Source organism: Fukomys damarensis, unplaced genomic scaffold (assembly GCF_012274545.1).
Source record: "Fukomys damarensis isolate Sample0158 unplaced genomic scaffold, DMR_v1.0_HiC HiC_scaffold_11, whole genome shotgun sequence".
NCBI lineage: Eukaryota > Metazoa > Chordata > Mammalia > Rodentia > Bathyergidae > Fukomys > Fukomys damarensis.
The window spans coordinates 25397635-25418654 of record NW_022900923.1 but is presented as its reverse complement, the minus strand read 5'-3'; the positions used below and the strand labels follow the sequence as shown (position 1 = coordinate 25418654).

The window sequence follows — 21020 nt, the reverse complement described above, 5'->3', positions numbered from 1 at the left end:
TTTTTTTTTTTTTTTTTTCTGAGACTGTCTCACTGAGTTGCACAGTCTGGACTTGAACTTGTGATCTTGCCTCAGTCAGAAAAATTTTATTTTAGTATTACTGCTGTATTAAATCCAAACTTCTGGCTACTCAAGGGACACAGTGGCACATATCTGTAATTGTAGCACTCTCCGAGGCTGAGGTAGGATGATTGCAAATTGCAGCAGGAGAACTGCTCAGCCTGGGCAGCTGAGCAAATTAGCAAGACCTTCTCTCAAAATAAAAAATATCGTTCCAGAATGTAACTCAGTGGGAAGGTTCAAACCCCAGTACCACAAAAATCTAACAGCTCAAACTTAGAAATACAGTAAATAATGTAGGAGGAGATACCCAGTTCCTTTGAGAAAATTAAAACTTGTTTAAGAAATTGAGTTTGAGGGTGTGGATTTAGCTCAATGGCTCTGCTGCCTGCCTTGCAAGTATAAGATCCCAAGTTTGATCCCTGGTACCCCCCAAAAATATAGAGTTTGAAAAACTGGTGATATTTTATGCAATATTTGTACATAATTCTCTACATTGATTGTTAGAAAGTCTAAAAGCTTAAACTTTATCCAGCACTCGGGAGGCTGAGGCAGGAGTATTGCTGTGAATTCGAGACCAGCCTAGGCTACATAGTGAGTTCCAGGTCAGGCTCAACTACATAATGAGACCCTGTCTCAAAAAACCAAAAAAAAAAAAGAGGCTTAAACTTTATAATTCATATATGAAAAAAATTATTGTGGTTTACTTGCTTTTGGAACTATAATTTTTAATACTTATCTTAGGTAACTTGTAGACCACACCAGAACTCATCGTCTTGTTTTGAAGTTACTGTTTCTGTTGCTGAGCCTTTTTCTTCTAACATTGCAAACATTCCAAGGGATTTGGTTGATGGGATTTTGGAGGAAATGGAGCACAGTGTACCTCTCTTGGAAGTGTATCCCATTGAAGGACAAGATGCAGATACATGGGATATTGCTCTGGCCTTAGAAGTTGTAAGGTAAAAAGGCTTTCTAATTCTGAAAGTTAAAATTACCATATTCAAAAGTTCACTTAATCTGTAAATTTTGCTCATATAAGCACTTTATAAATATCTGCAGATTTAATTTTTACTCACTGATTAAATTTATTCATTGTAGGGCTGGGGATTTAGCTCAGTGATTCCACCACTTGCCTTGAAAGCACAGGGTCCTGGGTTCGATCCCCAGTACCAAAAAAAAAAAAATCCATAAATTTGTTCATCGTAATTGACAATGTATTTGTAACTATTCTAGTTAACATTTCATTTCAAGTGTTATATATAGGTAATTGAAAATTTGATATTTTTCTATCTTGTATTTTATAAAAATTGAGTTTAAAAGAGTTCCAGAAATAAGTAACATTAGCATCTGTTCACATTTAAGAATCTAAAATATATTAGATTTCAATTCTATACTTAAGGACATTTTATGTACTAGATATCATCATCCACATTATGTTTTGTTTGTTTTTGAGATGGGTTACAGCTGGCCTCAAACTTAGCAATTCTCTTGACCCAGCTTCTCAAGTACCTGGAATTACAAATGTGCACCACCATACCCAGTCCATAGCTTGTTACGAATTTAAAGTAGGGAGGGCCAGGGATTTAGCTCAGTGGTTCTGCCACCTATCTTAGAAAGCTATTTACAAACCAAATGCAGAAAAATTTTTGGCTTTTGTTATTTTTCTTTCCCCAAATACAAATTTTGTTATATATTACATATTATTTTTCTTTCCCCAAATACAAATTTTGTTATATATTACATATTATTTCTTTATTGAACAAAATCATGGTCAAAAATCTATGAAATTTAGAATGTGAATTTTAAACTCCCATTTCCAGAAATATTTTCTTTTATGTAGTAACCTAAGATAGCATCTGCATCATCTACTATTTAAAGCTTTACCTATTTTATTTTATTGTATTTTTCCAGTACAGAAGATCAAACTTAGGACCTTGCTCTTGCAAGGCAGGCATGTGCCACTGAGCTAAATCCCTGACCCTACCTATTTTTATTTTTTAATTTTTTTCCAATATTGGGAATCAAACTCTGGACCTTGCGCTTGCCACTGAGCTAAATCCCTGGCCTTGCTTTACCTATTATCATTAGTTCACTGAAAGCTCATCTAAAAATACCTTTCTTAGGGACCGAGGGCTTAGCGTAGTGGTTCTGCCACCTGCCGCACAAAGCACAAGGTCCCAAATTCAATCCCCAGTACTAAAAAAAAATCTTTTCTTGGGCTGGGGATTTTAGCTCAGTGGTACCTGTCTCACAAGCAGGGTCCTGAGTTTGATCCCCAGGTACCTGAGTTTGATACCCAGGTTTGTGTTTTGAAAACAAAAACAAAAACTTTTCTTAAGAATTAAGATTCAGGGCTGGGGATTTAGTTCAGTGGTGCTGCTGCCTGCCTCAGCAGGGACAAGGACCCGAATTTGATCCCCGGTACCAAAAAAAAAAAAAAAAATTAAGATCCATGTAGAGAATTCGCATATCCAAATGTCTTTTAAATTCTAAACATAGTAGAGGCTGTTTTTTATTACTATCTTCATTTGGTTTATTGTAGGTTTTTTTATGATTTCCTTTGGAGAGATTGGGACTCTGAAGAAAATTGTGAGAATTATTCTGCTCTCATTGAAGAAAGAATTAATCTGTAAGTACAGTTTTGAAAACTATTCACATTATAAAGGAGAAACATTATGACTGTATTGATACTTTACAGGTGGTGTGATATACAGGATGGAACAATACCTGCTCCTATTGCACAGCGTTTTAAAAAAACTTTGGAGGAATATAAAAAGAAGCGTGTTGAGCTCATTGAGTATCAGAACAATATTAAAGAAGATCCTTCTACAGCAGAGACTATTGAATGCTGGAAAAAATACTATGAAATAGTAATGCTCTGTGGATTATTGAAAATGTGGGAAGATTTACGTCTTCGGTAATAATTTGCTGTATTTTAAATAGAAACAAAAGAGTTCATGGTCATTCTTTTATGATAACACTTACCATATATGTTGGCATCATTAAAAAAACTAAAATTAGATGTCTAATTTATAAGCTAAGCACAAGGTACAATTGTAAATATTGAAAAATTATTTTTAATTTGAATTCACTGTCATTTTTTGTTTTCTACTGATGTCAGTTTTACAAAAAAAAAAATCTCATAAATCCAGCCCTTATCTTTCATCTTTGCTTTTTTTATTTTGACAAAAGCATAAGAAAGGAAGAGGTAGGGCTGGGGATTTAGCTTAGTGGCACCACGCCTGCCTTGCAAGCACAGGGTCCAGAGTACCATCCCTAGCACCAAAAAAAAAAAAAAAAAAAAAAAGAAAGGAACAGGTGAGGATCTGTTCTGTATATACTATGTGAAGTAAATAAGGGAGAAATGATTGATTTGGCTGTCTCATAATATCAGCTTCTCTAACCAAAATAAATTGATAAGTGTTTTGATGATAAACAATGTAGAATTAACATCATTCTCTAAAATTCTTAAAAATACATTAAAATATTTTATACTACTATGCAGTGAAGAATATATATATATTTAGAACATATATTTTCTATCTTTGTTTTACATATGGAGAACCATAATTCTTGTTCATAGTCCAACTGATAGTCTTGAATGGAGTCAAAGGAATTCTGATGACTTTATACTAATATGTTTAATCCCTTTGTATGTGTTCCATCTTAACATAGTTGTTGCCTCCAGGAATTCTGACCACTCTTGTCTGACAGTTAATGGCCTAACTCTTTTTGTATTTTTCTCCAAATTTGACCTATTTTTCATTACTTTTAATCCCATTCTAGAGTAATGTCATTAAATGTAGCTCTGATAAAGCATGGTCCCTACTATGTATCATAAAGCAGGTACTAGATATTTTACATTCATAGAGGCATATACAGTACTGTCCTACATCAATAATACTAGATTCAGTTTTGGTTTGAAATTTACTTTGTCTGCAAATAAGATTGCTACCCCTATTTTTTTCTGGGCTCCTGTCACATGGAGAATTGTTTTCTATCTTTTCACTTTCAGTCTATGGGCTTCTTTTTGCACTAGGTGTGTTTCTTGTATATAACATATTGTTGGATTTTGCTTCTTATTCCATTTTGCCAGTCTGTTTCTCTTGATTGGTGAGTTGAGGCCATTGACATTGCTCGTTATAACTGATATGTACTGACTTATTATTGACATGTTATTGGGCTTTTGTTGACTCTTTTTACTTTTTCACCTTCTCCTTTTAATTTCTTGCCTTGCCTATTTGATTTGCTCTGTTGGGCCTCATGGTGTTGTTGCCTTCATTGTCTTTTTTTAAGATCTTGTTTAGAATTGCTTGTAGCCGCACATAGATTTTTAATAGCAGCTTTATTCAATAATTGCCAAAAGTTGGAAGCAACCAAGATATTGAATGTATAAATACACTGTAGTATATCCAGACAGTTGATTTTACTCAGCACTAAAAAGAGATTTATCAAGCCATGAAAATACATGGATGAAATTTAAATACATATTACTAAGTCAAAAAAGCCAATCTGAAAAGGCCACATGATTTATGACTCCAACTCTGTGTGACATTTTGGAAAAGGCAAAACTATGAAGGCAGTAATAAGATGAATGGTTGCCAAGGGTTAGTGGGGGGATCTGAAAAGGCAGAGTATAGAGGATTTCTTTTTCTTTTTTCTTTTTGGTACAGGGGATCAAACTTGGGACCTTGTGCTTGTGAGGCAGGTGGCAGAACCACTGAGCCCCTAAAGGATCTCTAAGACCCTGAAACTTCTCTGTATCATACTACATTGGTGCCTGTGTAGCACTGCACCTTTGTCCAAACTCCTAGAAATGGACAATACCAAGAATTAACCCTAATGTAAATTACAGACTCTAGGTAACAATGATGTCTCAGTGTATGCTTATTAATTTTTTTTGGAGGGGGGACCGGGGATTGAACTGAGGTCCTTGCACTTGCAAGGCAGGCGGTGGAACCACTGAGCTAAATCCCCAGCCCTATTCTTATTTATTATAACAAATATACCACCCTGGTGCCAGATGTTGATAGTGAAGAGATTGGATGTTTAGGGGAACTCTTTACTTTTTGCTAAATTTTGCTGTGAATCAACTTTCTCTTAAAATAGTCTATTTTTTAAATTCCAAAAGAGGGGAATGTATATTGACAGAAAGCAGCTCAGTGTTGGTCTGGGAGTGGGTGTGGAGGATTGGCTGCAAAGATTCATGAGGGAACTTATCATTGTGATAGAAGATCTCTGCTTTGATTATTATGATTGAATTAAATAGGTATATTCATTTGTGAAACGTCATGAAATGGTTTACTTAAAATGAGTATATTTTAAGCAAATTATACTGTAATTTAAAATATATACATACATATATATACATGCATATATACATACATATGTATGTATGTATGTTTGTATATATTTACCTTTGGTTTTAAAATGAGGACAGCATGGCCACGGTCTTAGCTCAGTTTTGCCAGCCTGCCTCCCAAGAGCAAGGTCCTGAGTTTGATCCCTGGTACCAGAAAAAAAACAAAATGAGGACAGCATGACGAACTATTATGGCTTCCTAAATATTTAAGATGATTTATTCTTGGAACAGCTTTTAATCCAATATGGTTAAAACAATGTTACTGGTGCTTCTCAGTTATTCAAGATCAAACTCACTTGTTTAAATAGAAGTAATGCTGTATGTTTATGATTTTGAAAAATTTAATGTAACTTTTGCTTTAGAGGACATTGTTAATATGTTGAAATTAAATTTTTCATTAGTGGAATGACAAATTATGAAAGAAAGCTTCTTGAAATTTTATGCTTTACAAATTTATTTAATTGAAAAAACAACAAATATGTTTAATCAAGCAATAAGCTAAAAAATATTGGTACAAAAACTGTACCCCCATAGCATCAAGCAATAAAGTGCTACACTGAAGCAAAAGATAAGCACGCTATTGGTAAATATATATCTATAGAAAAGTAGTATTCCTTTTGGCTGCCAGTAATGATAAAAGACCAGTAGTTACATTGAGTTTTTTGTGACTTTCTTTTGGAGATATTTAAATAATTATGAGACAGAAAGTAGAAAATATAAAGAAAAACAGAAAAGAAAGAGTAGAATTTAGTAGAAGGGCTGAATGGCAAATAATATAAAAACAATATTGAGAAACTAGAATAATTATTCTAGGACAGCAACTAACTATTATACAGAGATCATATCCTTTGAAACAGAACTCTCTGTTAATGGAACATAGTATTTAAAATTAAGTATGTCCCCACCAAAAAATAAAATAAAATAAAATTAAGTATGTCCCAAAACTTTTTCATGCCTCAGTGTCACAGGGTATAACTCATCTCTGCTTTGTGTGAGTCTGCAATTCAGTGCATCATGAAAGTACAGTCAAGAAATTTTCCTACTATATTGGTAAGTTGAGGTGGATAAGGTAATGGTTACAGTGAGTTGCATGCAGATTTCCAAGTACAATTCATTGAAAGAAAACATTTTAGACTTTAGTGGTTTAAACAGTTGTCCAAAAGATCTTAATGGCACATTGCTCTCAGGTTGTTCATTGCCTTCAGAGAGCTACACTTAATGAAACCTATTTCTCAAAGAAGCTTAGTACCAAGTTTTTAAGAATAGGTTGAGTCTTTGCCTATGTTAATTTAATCACAAATATTTTTAATTATAGAGCTCATGGGCCTTTTTCCCCAAGAATTCTGCGACGTAGGAAAGGAAAAAGAGACTTTGAAGAGATCGTAACACATATTGTAGCAAAAGTGATGACTACTGACATGGTAAGAAATACATTTTATTTGTTAGGTTTTTAGCTACGTGTAATTAGAAAAGTTCAATGAAGTTATAGTCTGACTTAATAATGCCTTGTTTCCTGCATTATACCCAGCTCAGTGACTGGCAGATAGGTACTAAATAAATAAATATTGACAACTATTTACTAAGTCGTAGACTTTTTGGCAGGTACTATGCTAGTTGCCTTGGTAAGGAAGACACACAAATGAGAGAAATATTACATTTGGGGGAAATACAGCATTATACCGGGTCCACTCTTTTTTTTTTTTTTTTTTTTTTTTTTTTTTTTTTTTTTTTTTTTTTTTTTTTTTTTTAATCCCTCTCAGTACCAGGGATTGAGCAGAGGACCCTGTGCTTACAAGGCAGTTGTAGTGCCACGAGCTAAATCCCCAGCTACACACCAGGTCCACTCTTTATTCCTCATGTGCTTGACAATTTTCAAGTACTATATGGTGCAGATGTGGTTAAGTAAATAGGCAATCACAGTTACAAGAATCTTAAATGCAGGCTGGGGATTTAGCTCAGTGCTTGCCCTGCCTGCCTTGCAAGCACAAGGTCCTGATTCCTGGTTTAAAAAAAAGAATGATAAATGCTATATGATAGGGGAGTGTGGGAAGTGTACAAGGGTACATAGACTAGATACATGAGACAAAATCAGGAATTCTGGTAATGCTGACTGGAAAAATAATCTAGCTGAAAGCTAACAGATGAATATAAATTTAGCCAGTCCAAGAATGAAAAATGTACTGAGGCAAAGAGGGAGCATTTCCAGGTTGCTTGACCTGCTAATGACATTCTTCCCCCCTAGTACCGGGGATCAAACTCTCAAGACCTTATGCTTACAAGGCAGGTGTGGTGCCACTGAGCTAAATCCCCGGGCCCCAGTTAATGACATTTTACAGCTTTCTCTTTGAAATATTTGAAATATTTTCCTTCTTTTTTTTTGTTTTTGTTTTTGGTACTAGCAGTTGAACTCAGGGCTTCACGCATGCCAGGCAGGCACTGTGCCTCTGAGCCATCTTTCTTTATTTTGTGTTACAATAGTTTCAGGGTCTTTATTCTTTCAAGTTATTTTTCTCTCTTAGATCTATTTTGTAGTTGTTTTTTGAGATGGGGTCTCACTATGTAGTTCAGACTGGCTTGAACTCACTATGTTACCTAGGCTGGCCTCAAACTCACAATGATCCTCCTGCCTCGTCCTTCCCAGTGCTGAAATTTCAGGCATGTGCCACCATGCTTGGCTCTTTGAGTCTTCTTAATGCTTACTTAGTACTTGTCTTTTTCTTAAATTGTATTTGTTTGTGAGTGAATTCTTCACTTTTATATATAGGAAAACTTTGGATTACGAATAACCTGTTCTATGAGTATTCTGCAAGAGGAGCAAACATTTCTGATAAATTTTAACTTGATAAATGAGCGATGTCTTACAATACTCATAGTATGTTATGCCAAACATAACATGATCACAACTAAACCAATGGTTCTTCTCTCCCTCCCCCTCTTCTGTGGGATTGTGGGTGATGATCTCCCAACAGCAAGAGATTATCGAAGACATCTCCTCTTTTTTTTGGTATTGGGGATTGAACTCAGGACCTTGTGCTTGCAAGGCAGGCGGCAGAACCACTGAGCTAAATCCCCGCCCTAGACATCTCCTCTTTGAGAAAAGCACCACCCGAATAAGGCTGTACAGCATAAGCAATAAATCTGTTTAAATGATAATGCAGTGTCACATTTCCACAGAATCTTCAAAAGGAGGCAAATGTAAGTATCATTGGATAGGTTCCTTGTTAAAGTTGCAAGAAAAGAAAAAGATTCCAGCCAGGTGTGAAGGTACATGCCTGTAATACCAGTACTCAGGAGACTGAGGCAGGAGGATCGATGCCAGTTCAAGCTACATAGTGAATTCAAGGCCAGCCTAAAATACACAGCAAGACCCATTCTCAAAACAAAACAACAAGATTCCATTGAGCCAATAGATAGCAATGATTCTGTGAGTGATAGTGAAATTTATCCTATACAATAACCGTCCTCTCTCTTGTCTCCTTCATACCAGCCAGAAAGGTTTTCAAAAGTAAATGCAGGTTAATTTGTTTGTTTATATTTTATATTCTCTTTATTATCTTGCATTATATTACAGTATTATAGTCATTTTTATAGTAATATTTTGGGATTGTGGAATGAAACATCTGAGTTTCCATTATTTCTTATGGAGAAATTCTCTTTTATATGCAAGTGCTTTGGATTACAGGCATGTTTCTGGAATGAATTAATTATACTCACTAACCAAAGTTTTACTGTTTTTATAATCCAAAATATATCTACAGAGCAAATTTTTGTTCTAAGCCCCAGCCCTGTGGGTCCAGCTTCTTACTGCTTATTACCACTTCACTGTCTCACAGTACTTCAACTCACCCATCTGTAAATAAATTCATGGTCTTATCCATTGACTTGCTTATATTCTAGAGTTTCCTGTTTTAGTAATGGTACCAACACCTAGTTAGTGGCTAATGACAATTTTCTGGGTGTTGTCTTAATATCCCTTTATTGCTTTCCTGCACCCACTCTTCTCTCTTGCTAGCATCACATCCTTATATTAGCTGAGTTGTTTCCTTTGTGTGTTGCCACTGTTCATCAAATTTCAGTTTAAATAACATTCCACAGACAAAGACCTTCTCAACCTTCTAGAATGTGTTAGACTTCTGTGTGCACTTATAGTTTTACTGCACTTTTCCTTACTGTCACTTCCCTTTATTATGACCGTAGTAATACTTTTTGTGGCCACCTTTTGAATGTCTCTTCATTAGAATATGAGCTTGAACTTCCTGAGAGCAAAAAAAAATTTGTATTTACCACTCATCCAATCACCAAGCATGATACTTAGCATATGGTAGTTGCCCAGCAGTTTCAGTTGAGTCAATAAATGAGGTGTGTATAACAAATCAGTACATATGAAGAACCAAATTCCAGCAAGGCTGGTGTTTAATACCTAAGAAGAGAATGTGAAAGAGAAAGCTGTCTTATTAGAGTGGTGTCTGCTATCTGACCTGGCCCCTGTATCTGTTATTTTCGCAAAGCCTGTTTACTCTCCATCTCCTCCATCCTGTCTAGGGATTGAGCCAGGGCCTTATACTGTACATGCTGAGCAAGCACCCTACTACTTAGCCATATCCCCAGCCCTAATTTTCTTTTTAATTTCTCATTGAGTCAGGTTATTCACTGCTAATTATCTTACCAACAAATTTATAAACATCTATGAAAAACCTCTTTTAAGAAGTATAGACTTTGCTTTTATCCTTAGCCTTATCATTTTTATTTTTACTTCTCATTTTTAAAAAATGTGGTCTGGCTTTATTTTCATAATTTTCCTGTAGTATAAAAGTAAGAAATTTGATTTTTATCTGAAACTGGCTTTACAATTCTGTCCTTCATTTATAATTAAGTGCCCCTAAATTACTGTGAGAAGGAAACATTATCAAATGCAACTTTACTTAAACCTTTAACTTGATATACTTTTGAGATTGACAAAATATTTTATTTTGATAGTTTGTCATAGCCTTGATGTTGCCTTTAATAACTTTCACAACTTTGAAGACTTATTCCTCATAATTTTGCTCAGTACCCTCCCCTTAAGCTTTTTGACCAATGACCATCGTATTTATGTTGAGGTCATCACAAGTTGTCAGTGGAAGGATGTAGACTTTGCATTCAACCTAATGTTCAAATAACCTGTCTTGGGCCATTTAATATCCATGTAGTCTTGGGCAGGCTGTATAACCTGTATAGACCTCAATTTTCTTATTTGTAACATTCTTTTAAAAAAAGATAACAATTATTTACTGTACTGGTTAAGAGCATGGGTTCTATATCCAACCTGCCTAGATTCCTGGTTTTGCCAGTTATTATGTATGCAATTTTCAACAAGTTATTTAATTCATTTGTACTGTTTAGTTATTCACATGTAAAATATGGATAATAGTACTATGTACCATACTTACAAAGTTGTTGTGAAGATAAAGTGACTTCATATCTATAATATACTTAGAAAAAAGCTTAGCACATAGTAAGTGCTCAGTAAGTGCTTGCTACATGTTCCAGTGTGTGAATTAGTTGAACATGTGTCATTCTCCCAGGTTTAGGAGAAACCAGTGTCTTCATTGCTCATTGCAGGCTACTATGGTGGTCCTTCTTTAAATCTGGAGACAGTACAGTGTGGTAGTAAAGATCATAGGAATTGCTTTTTTTTTCCCCCCTCCCTATGTTGTTGCCTTAGCCTTCCTTCTTTAAATCTGGAGACAGTACAGTGTGGTAGTAAAGATCATAGGAATTGCTTTTTTTTTCCCCCTCCCTATGTTGTTCAGCCTTAGCCTCCAAAGTAGCTGGGATTACAAGTACCCAGCTAAATATAAATTTTGAAATTAGCTGGGCACAGTGCTATACACTTATAATCCCAGCACTGGGGAGGCTGAAGCAAGAGGATTGCTGCAAGTTTGAGGCCAGCCTGGGCTACATAATTCAAATCCAGCCTGCACTACAAAGTGAGACCTTGTGTCAAAACAAAAAAGAAATTATAAAAATCTGAATTTGATTCATCATTTTGCTTCTTAATATTTGTACTTCCAAATGTGTACAAGAGAATAATGAAATCTATCCCATAGAGTGTTCTTCTTAAATAATTTTTTTTGTTTTTGTTTTTTGGTACCAGAGATTGAACTTGGGACCTTGTACTTATGAGGCAGGTGGTGGCACCACTAGTTAAATCCCCAGCCTCAACTTAAATAATTTATATAAATCTTTTAACAAATTGCCTCACACATAATTGTCAACTAATATTATTAGTGTTTGGTATTCTTATCCCAATAATGTAGCCATCATTGCTGTCAGATTTTCCTTATAGTGCTATAAAATATGGTAACTGAAAATAAACCAAGTACGAAGAATTAGTCAGTTCTCTTCCATCTGCACTCCTGACTCTCTTGCTTCCTATTTCCTCAGAGACATTGTTATTGGTTGTTTCTTCTCTTTGTTGAATCTTTTTTTCCTTTTTTGTAAAAAAAGATGAAATTTACATTATAAAACTAACCATTACTTTTTACATCTGGCTTCTTTCATCTAGCATGTTTTGGAGGTTTATCCTCATCATATTATGTACCAGTACTGTACTTCATTTTTAATGGCTGAATAGTATTCCATTAAATGTATATTAAATGTATATTTATCCACTCATCAGTTGATGGATATTTGTTTTTACCTTTTTTTTTTTTGGTATTGGGGCTCCAAATCAGGTCTTTGCGCTTGCAAGGCAGACAGTGGAGCTACTGAGCTAAATCCCCAGCCCTTGTTTTTGTCTTTATTTATTTGCAGTGCTGAGAATTGAACTCAGGATCTCCCACAATGTTAGGCAAGTGCTTTACACTAAGCTATAATCCCAAGCCATATTTCTGGTGCTGATTAAGAATATTCATGTATATGTGGGTGTTTGTTTCACTACCTGTTTTCAGTTCTTTTAAGTATTTACCTAAGAGTGGAGTTATTGGACCATTTGGTGATTCTATGTTTAACTTTATGATGAACTACTAAACTGCCTCTGGGGCTAAGCCATTTTCATTATCACCTTCAGTGTTATCAAGTTCTAATTGCTGCAGTCTTCACTACATTAGTTACTAACTTTTTCATCATAGTCTTACTGAATGGAAGTGCTATCTCCTTTTGGTTTTGATTTTTATTTACATAATGATAAATGATTTTTGTTGTTGTTGTTTTGATACAGGGTCTCCCTTGGTAGTTTAGACTGGCCCTGAACTTACTATAATAGCCCAGGCAGGCCTCGAACTCACAGTGATTCTCCTGTCTCAGCTTCCCAGGTTCTGGGATTACAGACATGTGCCACTATGCCTGGCTTGATCAGTGATTTTGACCATCCTTTCATGTGCTGGTTGGCCATTTGTGTATCTTCTTTAGAGAAGTGACTATTCAAGTCATAAGCTCATTTTTAACTGAGTGTATTCACATTCCTTGTTGATTATAAGAGTTCATTATATACACTCTTGGATACTGTACTCCTATTAGATGTGTGCTTTACAAAAATTTTCTCCCATTTCATAGACTGTCTTTTGACTTTCTTCATATTACCATTTGGCACAAATGTTATTAATTATGAAGTAGTCCAATTTATGGTTTTGTTGTTGTTGTTGTTGCTGTTGTTGTTTGTACTGGGGATTGAACTCAGGACATTGCGCTTGTGAGGCAGGCGGCGGAACCACTGAGCTAAATCCCCAGCCCTATGTATTTTTTCTTGCTATTCATGTTTTCATTGTCATACCTAACAATTCTTTGCCAAATCCAAGGTCAGGAAAATTTATCTTCATGTTTTCTTCTAGATTTTTATGGCTTTAGCTTTTATACTTGGTCATTAATACATGTTTGAGTTAATTTTTGTATTAAGTGTGAGGATAGAGTCCAACTTCGTTCTTCATCTAGATAGTCATTTGTCCTAATACCATTTGTAAAAAGACTGTTCTTTCCCCCCACTGAATGGTTTAACATATAATGCATGACTTCTGGCACATACCTTATACCCAATACTAAATAGCTATAGAACTAATATTATAAAGAAAATTTTATTTCATCATTCCCTTAATTGACACAAGTTGTTATGGAAGGAATCAGTGACTGACACACAGAGAGGCAGCAGAATGGAAGTAAAATAACAAATTTACTCATTGATGAGGGTCAGTCGCACATAAGCGGTGCCTGGATCGACAACACACTGGGTTACAACTCCTTTTATAGGGTTTTAGAGCCTTGACTTCATTTGGATGGTGAATTTCATTCTCACAGTTCAAATCACAGTCACAGGATAGTTAACTTTCAACCCAGATATAATTCTTTGTAGCTAGGGGAGTTTACCTTTAAGATCCACCAGGTTATTTATTCTAGTCCACAGGAAGTGGGGTGTTCAGGGTCAGGGGAGCAAATGTTAACAATGGGTTCTTTCATTTGACACTTTTGGGATCATGTGGCTCCAGTCTCTGCAGAGCTCAAGGTCTTGCTGTGCCCTGTTACCTCAGGGTAAGACCAAGTGCCTCAGTCAACAGTTAGTGCCTTTGGTTCCTGCCTGTTAGTTCTGAGCTAAACAAAGCAAACTGCTGTTACAGACAGCAGAAGCCATTTTACATTGTAACACTTTATAGGTTTTTGCTCTTTATTGTGTAATGAGTAAATCCTGTATAGATAAGTCTTTTGGGAAAATCATGTGTTCAATGAGTTTCTGAGTAAAATGTCATGTTTCAGTTTAACCTGTTAAGGAAGGTACACCATATATTTTTTTTCTAGGTAAAGGATTTGTCTTCAGACACACTTCTTCAGCAGCATGATGATTTGGATTTGGCTTTGGATAGCTGTTACAGTGGAGATACAGTAGTTATTTTTCCAGGAGAATATCAATCTGCAAATCTTGCTTTACTGACTGATGACATCATTATAAAGGGTATAGCAGGCTATCTTTGTAATTTTTTTCCAGCAATATTTTCTCAACTGTATATTATAGGAATAACTAATGAAATTATTAGAAATTAGAAGCTGGGAGTGGTAGTGCATGCCTGTAATCCTAGCACTCGGGAGGCTGTGGCAGGAGGATCGCTGTGAGTTCAAGACCAGCCTGGGCTACATACTGAGTTCCAGGTCAGTCTCAACTATACAGTGAGACCCTGTCTCAAAAAACCAAATAAATAAATGAATGAATGAATGAATGAATAAATAAAACAAAAAAGAAATTAGAAGTACCTTTCACAGATCATATCCGTGAATGTTTTCTTTCTTCTTCTTTTTTTTGAGATGGATCTTGCTATCCATCTCAAGTTACATAGGCTAGTCTTGAATTGTTGGACTCAAGCAACTCTCCTGCTTCAGCCTCCTGAGTGGCTGGGACTAGAAGTATACACTACCATGCCCAATTGATCTTCGTTATTTTTACTTCATCTATATTTTTATTAAAATTGTTTTTTGTTTTGGTTTGGTTTGGGAGATCGAATTCAGGACCTTGCACTTGTGGGGCAGGTGGCAGAACCACTGAGCTAAATCCTGGGCCTTAAAACTACTTTTTTCTTATCTCCCCTGCTCTTGATGCTACTTAAAGAAGAATCAGATGGAGGACTACATTAAAATATACTCAGAATTTTTGCACAGGGCTAATTCACAAAATAAAAAACAAAAATAGAAAAAAAATTTACTAAATTACTTTTAGATTCTGAATATATTTTTTGCTTACTTTTTAAATTTTGTTTTGATTTGTTTTGAGACACATTCTCACTAAGTAGTTCAGGCTGGCCTTGAATTTGCAGTGATCCTCCTGTTTTAATCTCCCAAATTCTGGAATTATAGGCGTGTGCCACTACACCCAGCTTCTAGGTTCTGAATATATTTAATAACTTTGATTTTACTCTTTTAACTTTGAAATAAGGGTATTTTCATTGTCTGGCCAAAAAAAAAAACCCCAAAAAACAAAACAACAGTTGACTAAAAGTCTACCTGTCAATTGAAGCAAAATATAATGAGTAGTACTTTGCTAAACTACATCTGTAGTAAGGATAACACATAATTTAAACATTTGTATCCTACTTGATGTTAAATTTAGATAATTGCTTGACTATTCTAGAGCAAAATTATTGGTATGATTATATTAATCTAAGTTAATTTAAGAGTCTCTGCAGTCTTTTTTATTAATGGTAATTACAGTTTTTAAATCAAGTTAAGGTATGGTTTTTTGTATCTCAGACATTTTGTACATGACTACTGATTATAAAATGTAAACAAATATTTAGTGGAATGAGTGTCGAATAAATACTACAGGTACATTTAGATTGATTATAAACTCATATTTTTCCATCATGACATCAAGATTATAGTTAAATATTTACTTAGTTCACAGTGAAACAGTTGTTAAATTTATATATATAGTTAAAACATTACAGTATATAATATATAGTATTATATAATAAGTATTATTGAATAAAGAGCTTTAAAATTTGGGATTACTGATTTGTGTTTTTATCCCCTTGCATCAGGAGTTGGAAAGAGAGAGGAAATTATGATTACCTCCAAACCTTCTCATGATAGTTTTGTGGTATCCAAAGCCGACAAAGTGAAACTGATGAATCTGTCTTTGATACAACAAGGGACAGTTGATGGTATTGTGGTAGTAGAGTCTGGTCACATGACTCTAGAAAACTGTGTATTAAAATGTGAAGGAACAGGAGTATGTGTACTTACAGGGGCTACTTTGACAATTACAGACAGTGAAATAACTGGAGCCCAGGTATTTCATTCTATTAAAAACCATCGCGGTAGGGGCTGGGGATTTAGCTCATTGGTTTGGTGGCCTGCCTTGCAAGTGCAAGGACCCAAGTTCAATCCCCAGTAACAAAAAAAAAGAATCCTAGTCTCTAAAAACCATGGCTTTCTATGACTATAGATAATAATCTTTTTTTTTTTTGTTTTTGTTTTTGTATTTTGAGACAGAGTCTCACTATGTAGTCAAGACTGACCTGGAATTTACTATGTAGCCCAGGCTGGTCTTGAACTCACACCGATTCTCCTGCCTCAGCCTCCTGAGTGCTGGGATTACCAGCATGTGCCACCACACCTGGCTATATATAATAATCTTGAGTGATCTTTATTTTTTTTTTTCTACTGGGAATCGAACTCAGGTCCTTGTGCTTGTGAGGCAGGCAGTGGAACCATTGAGCTAAAGCCCCAGCCCTTAATGGTTTATTTTAAAAGAAATAATTACTTATGGGCCAGGGATTTGGCTCAGTGGTTCCGCTGCCTGCCTTACAAGGACCCAAGTTTGACTCTTGCTACCCCCCCAAAAAAAGAAAAGAAATAATTACTTATAAACTCTCTGATATTGCTTGTAAAGTATTGTGATTAGTGGAACATAGAAAATTCTAGTCTTCAGCTAACAATCACAAAAATCGTTAAAAGAACTAAAAAACTTGAATGAGGAAAATGCAGGGGTTGAAACAGGGTTTCACTATGTAGTTGAGACTGACTTGGAGCACACAATGTAGCCCAGGCTGTTCTCAAATTTACAGAGATCCTCCTGCCTCAGCCTCCTGAGTGCTGGGATTACAGGTGTGTGCTACCACGCCCGGCTCAAAGATTTTTTAAAAGTGATAGAAAAACAAGAATTTTTTTAGAATGAATTTTTCTTAATCCCCACTAAAATGAAGAAAATAGCACCATTATTGGGTGAGTCTAGATGATATGAATTTTCAGAACCTCTAAAACAATTGCTTAATGGCTTTTTGGTCTTTTTTCTATAGATCTCATTTGGGTGGGTAGTCAAGTAATGGACTGTCAGACCTCAACCTTCCTTCTATGGCTAATTTTCTAAAACATTTAATTTTCAGCTTTTTTTTTTTTTTTTTTTTTTTTTGTACCAGGGATTGAACTCAGGACCTTGCACTTGCCAGGCAGGCATGGTGCCACTGAGCTACATCCCTGGCCCTAATTTTCAGCATTTTAAAAACATTACCTCTACAATAAATTGTGGCATATATTGCCATGTATTCCCATGTAATTTAGTGTTTAGACTGCTAATACAGAATTACAGTTTTTGGGCTGGAGATATAGCTTATTAGTAAATCACCTGTATGAGGCCCTGGGATCAATCTCCAGTGCTGCAAAAAATAAGTAATTATAACTTTCAAGCATAAACAATATTTTGGAGCGTGATTTGTTTATTTTATAAATTATTTGTTTTTAATTTACAGGGTGCTGGTGTTGAACTGTATCCTGGGAGTATAGCCATTTTGGAAAGGAATGAAATTCATCACTGTAATAACCTCAGAACCAGTGACAGTTCAGAAAGCACCTTGGGTGGAGTTAATATCAAGGTATCATATATATATATCTCCCCCACCCCACCCCATACTGGGGATCAAACTCAAGACCTTGCACTTGCCAGGCAGGTGTGGCGCCACTGAGTTAAATCCCCAGTCCCTATCAAGGTATCATTTTAGTTCTTAATACAAAAATTATGAAAATTTTAAATAATTTATTAGGTACTAAAACACTAGCTTTAGTATTAAAATTTAGTCTAAATGTTATTGATTTGGAAAAGAAAAACAGTATAAGGTAACAAAACATGATTGATGACTGATGGGAAAAAATTTATTCTAATAATTTAATAATTCAATTTAAACTCTTAGCAAGTAACTTTGAATATGACAAAGTAGATTGGCTTTACTCTTATAAAAAGTTTGTATTATTCATTGATTCTAGGGCCTTTTGAGGAGTAAAGCAAAGAATAAATATTGAACACTTCAATTCCTTCAGAGTGGGCTGGGGATTTAGCTCAGTGGTTCTGGCGCCTACCTCACAAGCGCAAGGGCCTGAGTTTGATCCCTGGTACCCCCCAAAAAAACAGTTGCATAAAGTGATTTAAGCAAAATAATGAGAACATGAATAGCAGAGATTTGTAGGCAAAATGTCTTACCTAGTCTTTTCTACTTCTATAAATCCTATCTTCTCAGGTCTCTCTGGGCTTTGTGGTTAATAAGTTTCATACTGATAGTTTTCCCTAGATTTCTAATTCTTTTCATGTCAATACACATTTTGTCTCCTCAAATAGATTTTAAAGTAAAATTTACTTAAAAGTACTTAAAGTACTTTTTACTTTTAAGTAAAGTACTTAAAAGAGTACCTGTGGGCCAGGGATTTATTAGCTCATTGGTACCACCATGCAAGGTCCTGATTTCGATCCCAGGAACAAAAAAAAAAAAAAAAAGAGTACCCCTTATCTGAAATGCTTGGGACCAGAAGTGTTTCAGATTTGACTTTTTGGATTTTTGAATATTGGTATATACATAATTAGATATCTCAGAGATAGGACCGAAGTATAAAGATGAAATTCCTTAATGTTCCATATGCATTTTCTATATACAGCCTACAGGTCATTTTATACAATATTTTAAGAGATTTTGTACATGAAAAAAATGTTGCATGGTGTGGAATTTTCCACTTGTACCATTTCAGCATTCAAAATTTTAGATTCTAGGGCACTTTGGGTTAGGGATGTTCAACTTGTACTAGAAAACTTCCCACCCCACCCTGCAGCATCAATTTAGATGCCAAATCAGTAATTGGCTAAAAATGCTGTACAAATGATGAACTGGAGCACCATGAGGGCAGTTTATTAAATATTTTTTCTGGACCGGGGATTTAGCTCAGCAGTGCTGCTGCCTACCATGCAAGTAGAAGGTCCTGAGTTTGATCCCTGGTACCAAAAAAAAAAGTTTTTTTCTTTCTCTCTTTTATTTATTTACTTATTTTGAAACAGGGTCTGCCCTTTAACTAGGTAGTCAGGCCAGCCTCAGATTTACACTGTTCCTCTTGCCCCAGTCTGAGTGCTGGGATTTCAGGCCTTCCATGTTTTTTTCTGTTCTTAAGTATTTAAATTTTTTTAGTGTTTCTCCTATGTTAGCGTGCATTAGAACCACTGTTGAGAGACAAACCCTGGTTTCCAGTTTTGAGGGGATATCTAAGGACTATAGGAACTTGTCAGTTGCTGCTGATACTGCTGACCAGTGCTTCAAGAACCATATTCAGCCAACTCATTGAGCCCTGGGCAGTAGCACTGGCATCACCTATTTTCTTAGAACCTGCAGAATCTTGAGCCTTACTTTGTACTAAATCAGAATCTGATTTTAAACAAGATCTCCAGGTGACTTACATATAAGTTTAATAAGCATTATAAACTTTTGTAAATGTTTATAAAGCCTGACAGGGTCTCTCTCTTGCTGTCTCCTACCTCATCTTCCATTCTTTCTCTAATATATTACATTCAAAACCATACTACTTTTTTGTGTTTCCAGGAATGATTAACTTTTTTTCTGGCTATTTCTCGTACCTGAAACACTCTTTTTATAGCTCCCTAAGCAATGAATAACTACCTCATTTTTACATATGGATACAATTGTCCCTCTTCAAAAAACCATTATGTAAAGAACACTCTTAAGTGGTAACCTCTCCCCACCCTTACCCAGCCATGCTATATTGCATTGACCTATTTTATTTTTTCCATATCACATATCCTCATCAATTATTTATTTCCATGTGCTATCATGTTCTATTAGAGGTCACCTTCATGTGCTATCACCATTTAGAATCAGTTATTTTATCAAAAACATAAAAAGTACATTGAGCCGGGCGTGGTGGTGCACGCCTGTAATCCCAGCACTCCGGAGGCTGAGGCAGGAGGATCGCTGTGAGTTTGAGACCAGCCTGGGCTACATAGTGAGTTCCAGGTCAGTCTCAACTACATAGTGAGACCCTGTCTCAAAAAACCAAAAAAAAAAAAGGTACATTGAAATTTTATTAATATTTTTTGCTTCCTTCATTTAATACATCCTCAATAAATATTTGTATGTAATATTGTAAAGAAACCACATTTGTTCAAGACTAGCCTTGTTGTTTTAAAGAAATTTGTTAACCCAAGCATAAGTTCTGGAATAATTTTATATGTTTATACAAATTATTTATCAGAATTATTGAAATCTAAATTTCCTTAAATTATTTAACAGGCTCTTCCAGCACCCAAATTAAAGATGACTAATAATCACATTTACAACAACAATGGCTATGGAGTAAGCACTCTTCAACCAACTGAACAGTTTTTTATTGTAGCAGAAGAAGCTCTCAATGAAGGGGCTGCTTCAGGAGATAAAATAGATGATAAAATGATCTGCAAGATAATGCAAAACCTGAATCTGGAAATGAATAATAATAAAATAGAAGCAAATTCAAAGGGGGATATTAGGCACTAGTTAAAGCATCTGAATAAATGTTAAAATTTTGTTCTTCAGAAATTTGTTTAATAAATTATTCTTATATCCCACAGATATGGTAATTTTATTTAAGTTCAAAGCTTATTAAAATATTACATGCTGTCATTGATTTCCTTTAACATATTTTTAAAATAAGTGCTTTATTGAAATATAATTCAAATACCATAAAAATCCACTCTCCAAAAAGTATATTAACCAGTGCTGGGGATGTAGCCAGTAGAGTATTTGACAAGAATGTGTAAGGTCCTGGGTTCAATATGTAACACTGTAAAAAAAAAGAAAGTACAAATCAGTATTTTTTAGTGAATTTTTACTGT

The 21020-nt window shown here is 35.1% G+C and overlaps 1 protein-coding gene across 1 annotated transcript in view; it reads left to right on the top strand.

The window, feature by feature from the left end:
• Positions 1 to 20755, top strand: part of Shcbp1l (SHC binding and spindle associated 1 like) — a 30659-nt gene extending 9904 nt beyond the window's left edge. Inside the window, exons 3-10 of the mRNA XM_019210018.1 lie at positions 805 to 1019; positions 2603 to 2689; positions 2759 to 2977; positions 6738 to 6843; positions 14189 to 14342; positions 15919 to 16169; positions 17629 to 17751; positions 20440 to 20755. Of these exons, the coding sequence (XP_019065563.1) occupies positions 805 to 1019; positions 2603 to 2689; positions 2759 to 2977; positions 6738 to 6843; positions 14189 to 14342; positions 15919 to 16169; positions 17629 to 17751; positions 20440 to 20682 (1398 nt within the window). The 3' untranslated portion in view covers positions 20683 to 20755. The remainder of the gene's footprint in view (positions 1 to 804; positions 1020 to 2602; positions 2690 to 2758; positions 2978 to 6737; positions 6844 to 14188; positions 14343 to 15918; positions 16170 to 17628; positions 17752 to 20439) is intronic.
• Positions 20756 to 21020: the final 265 nt, after the last annotated feature.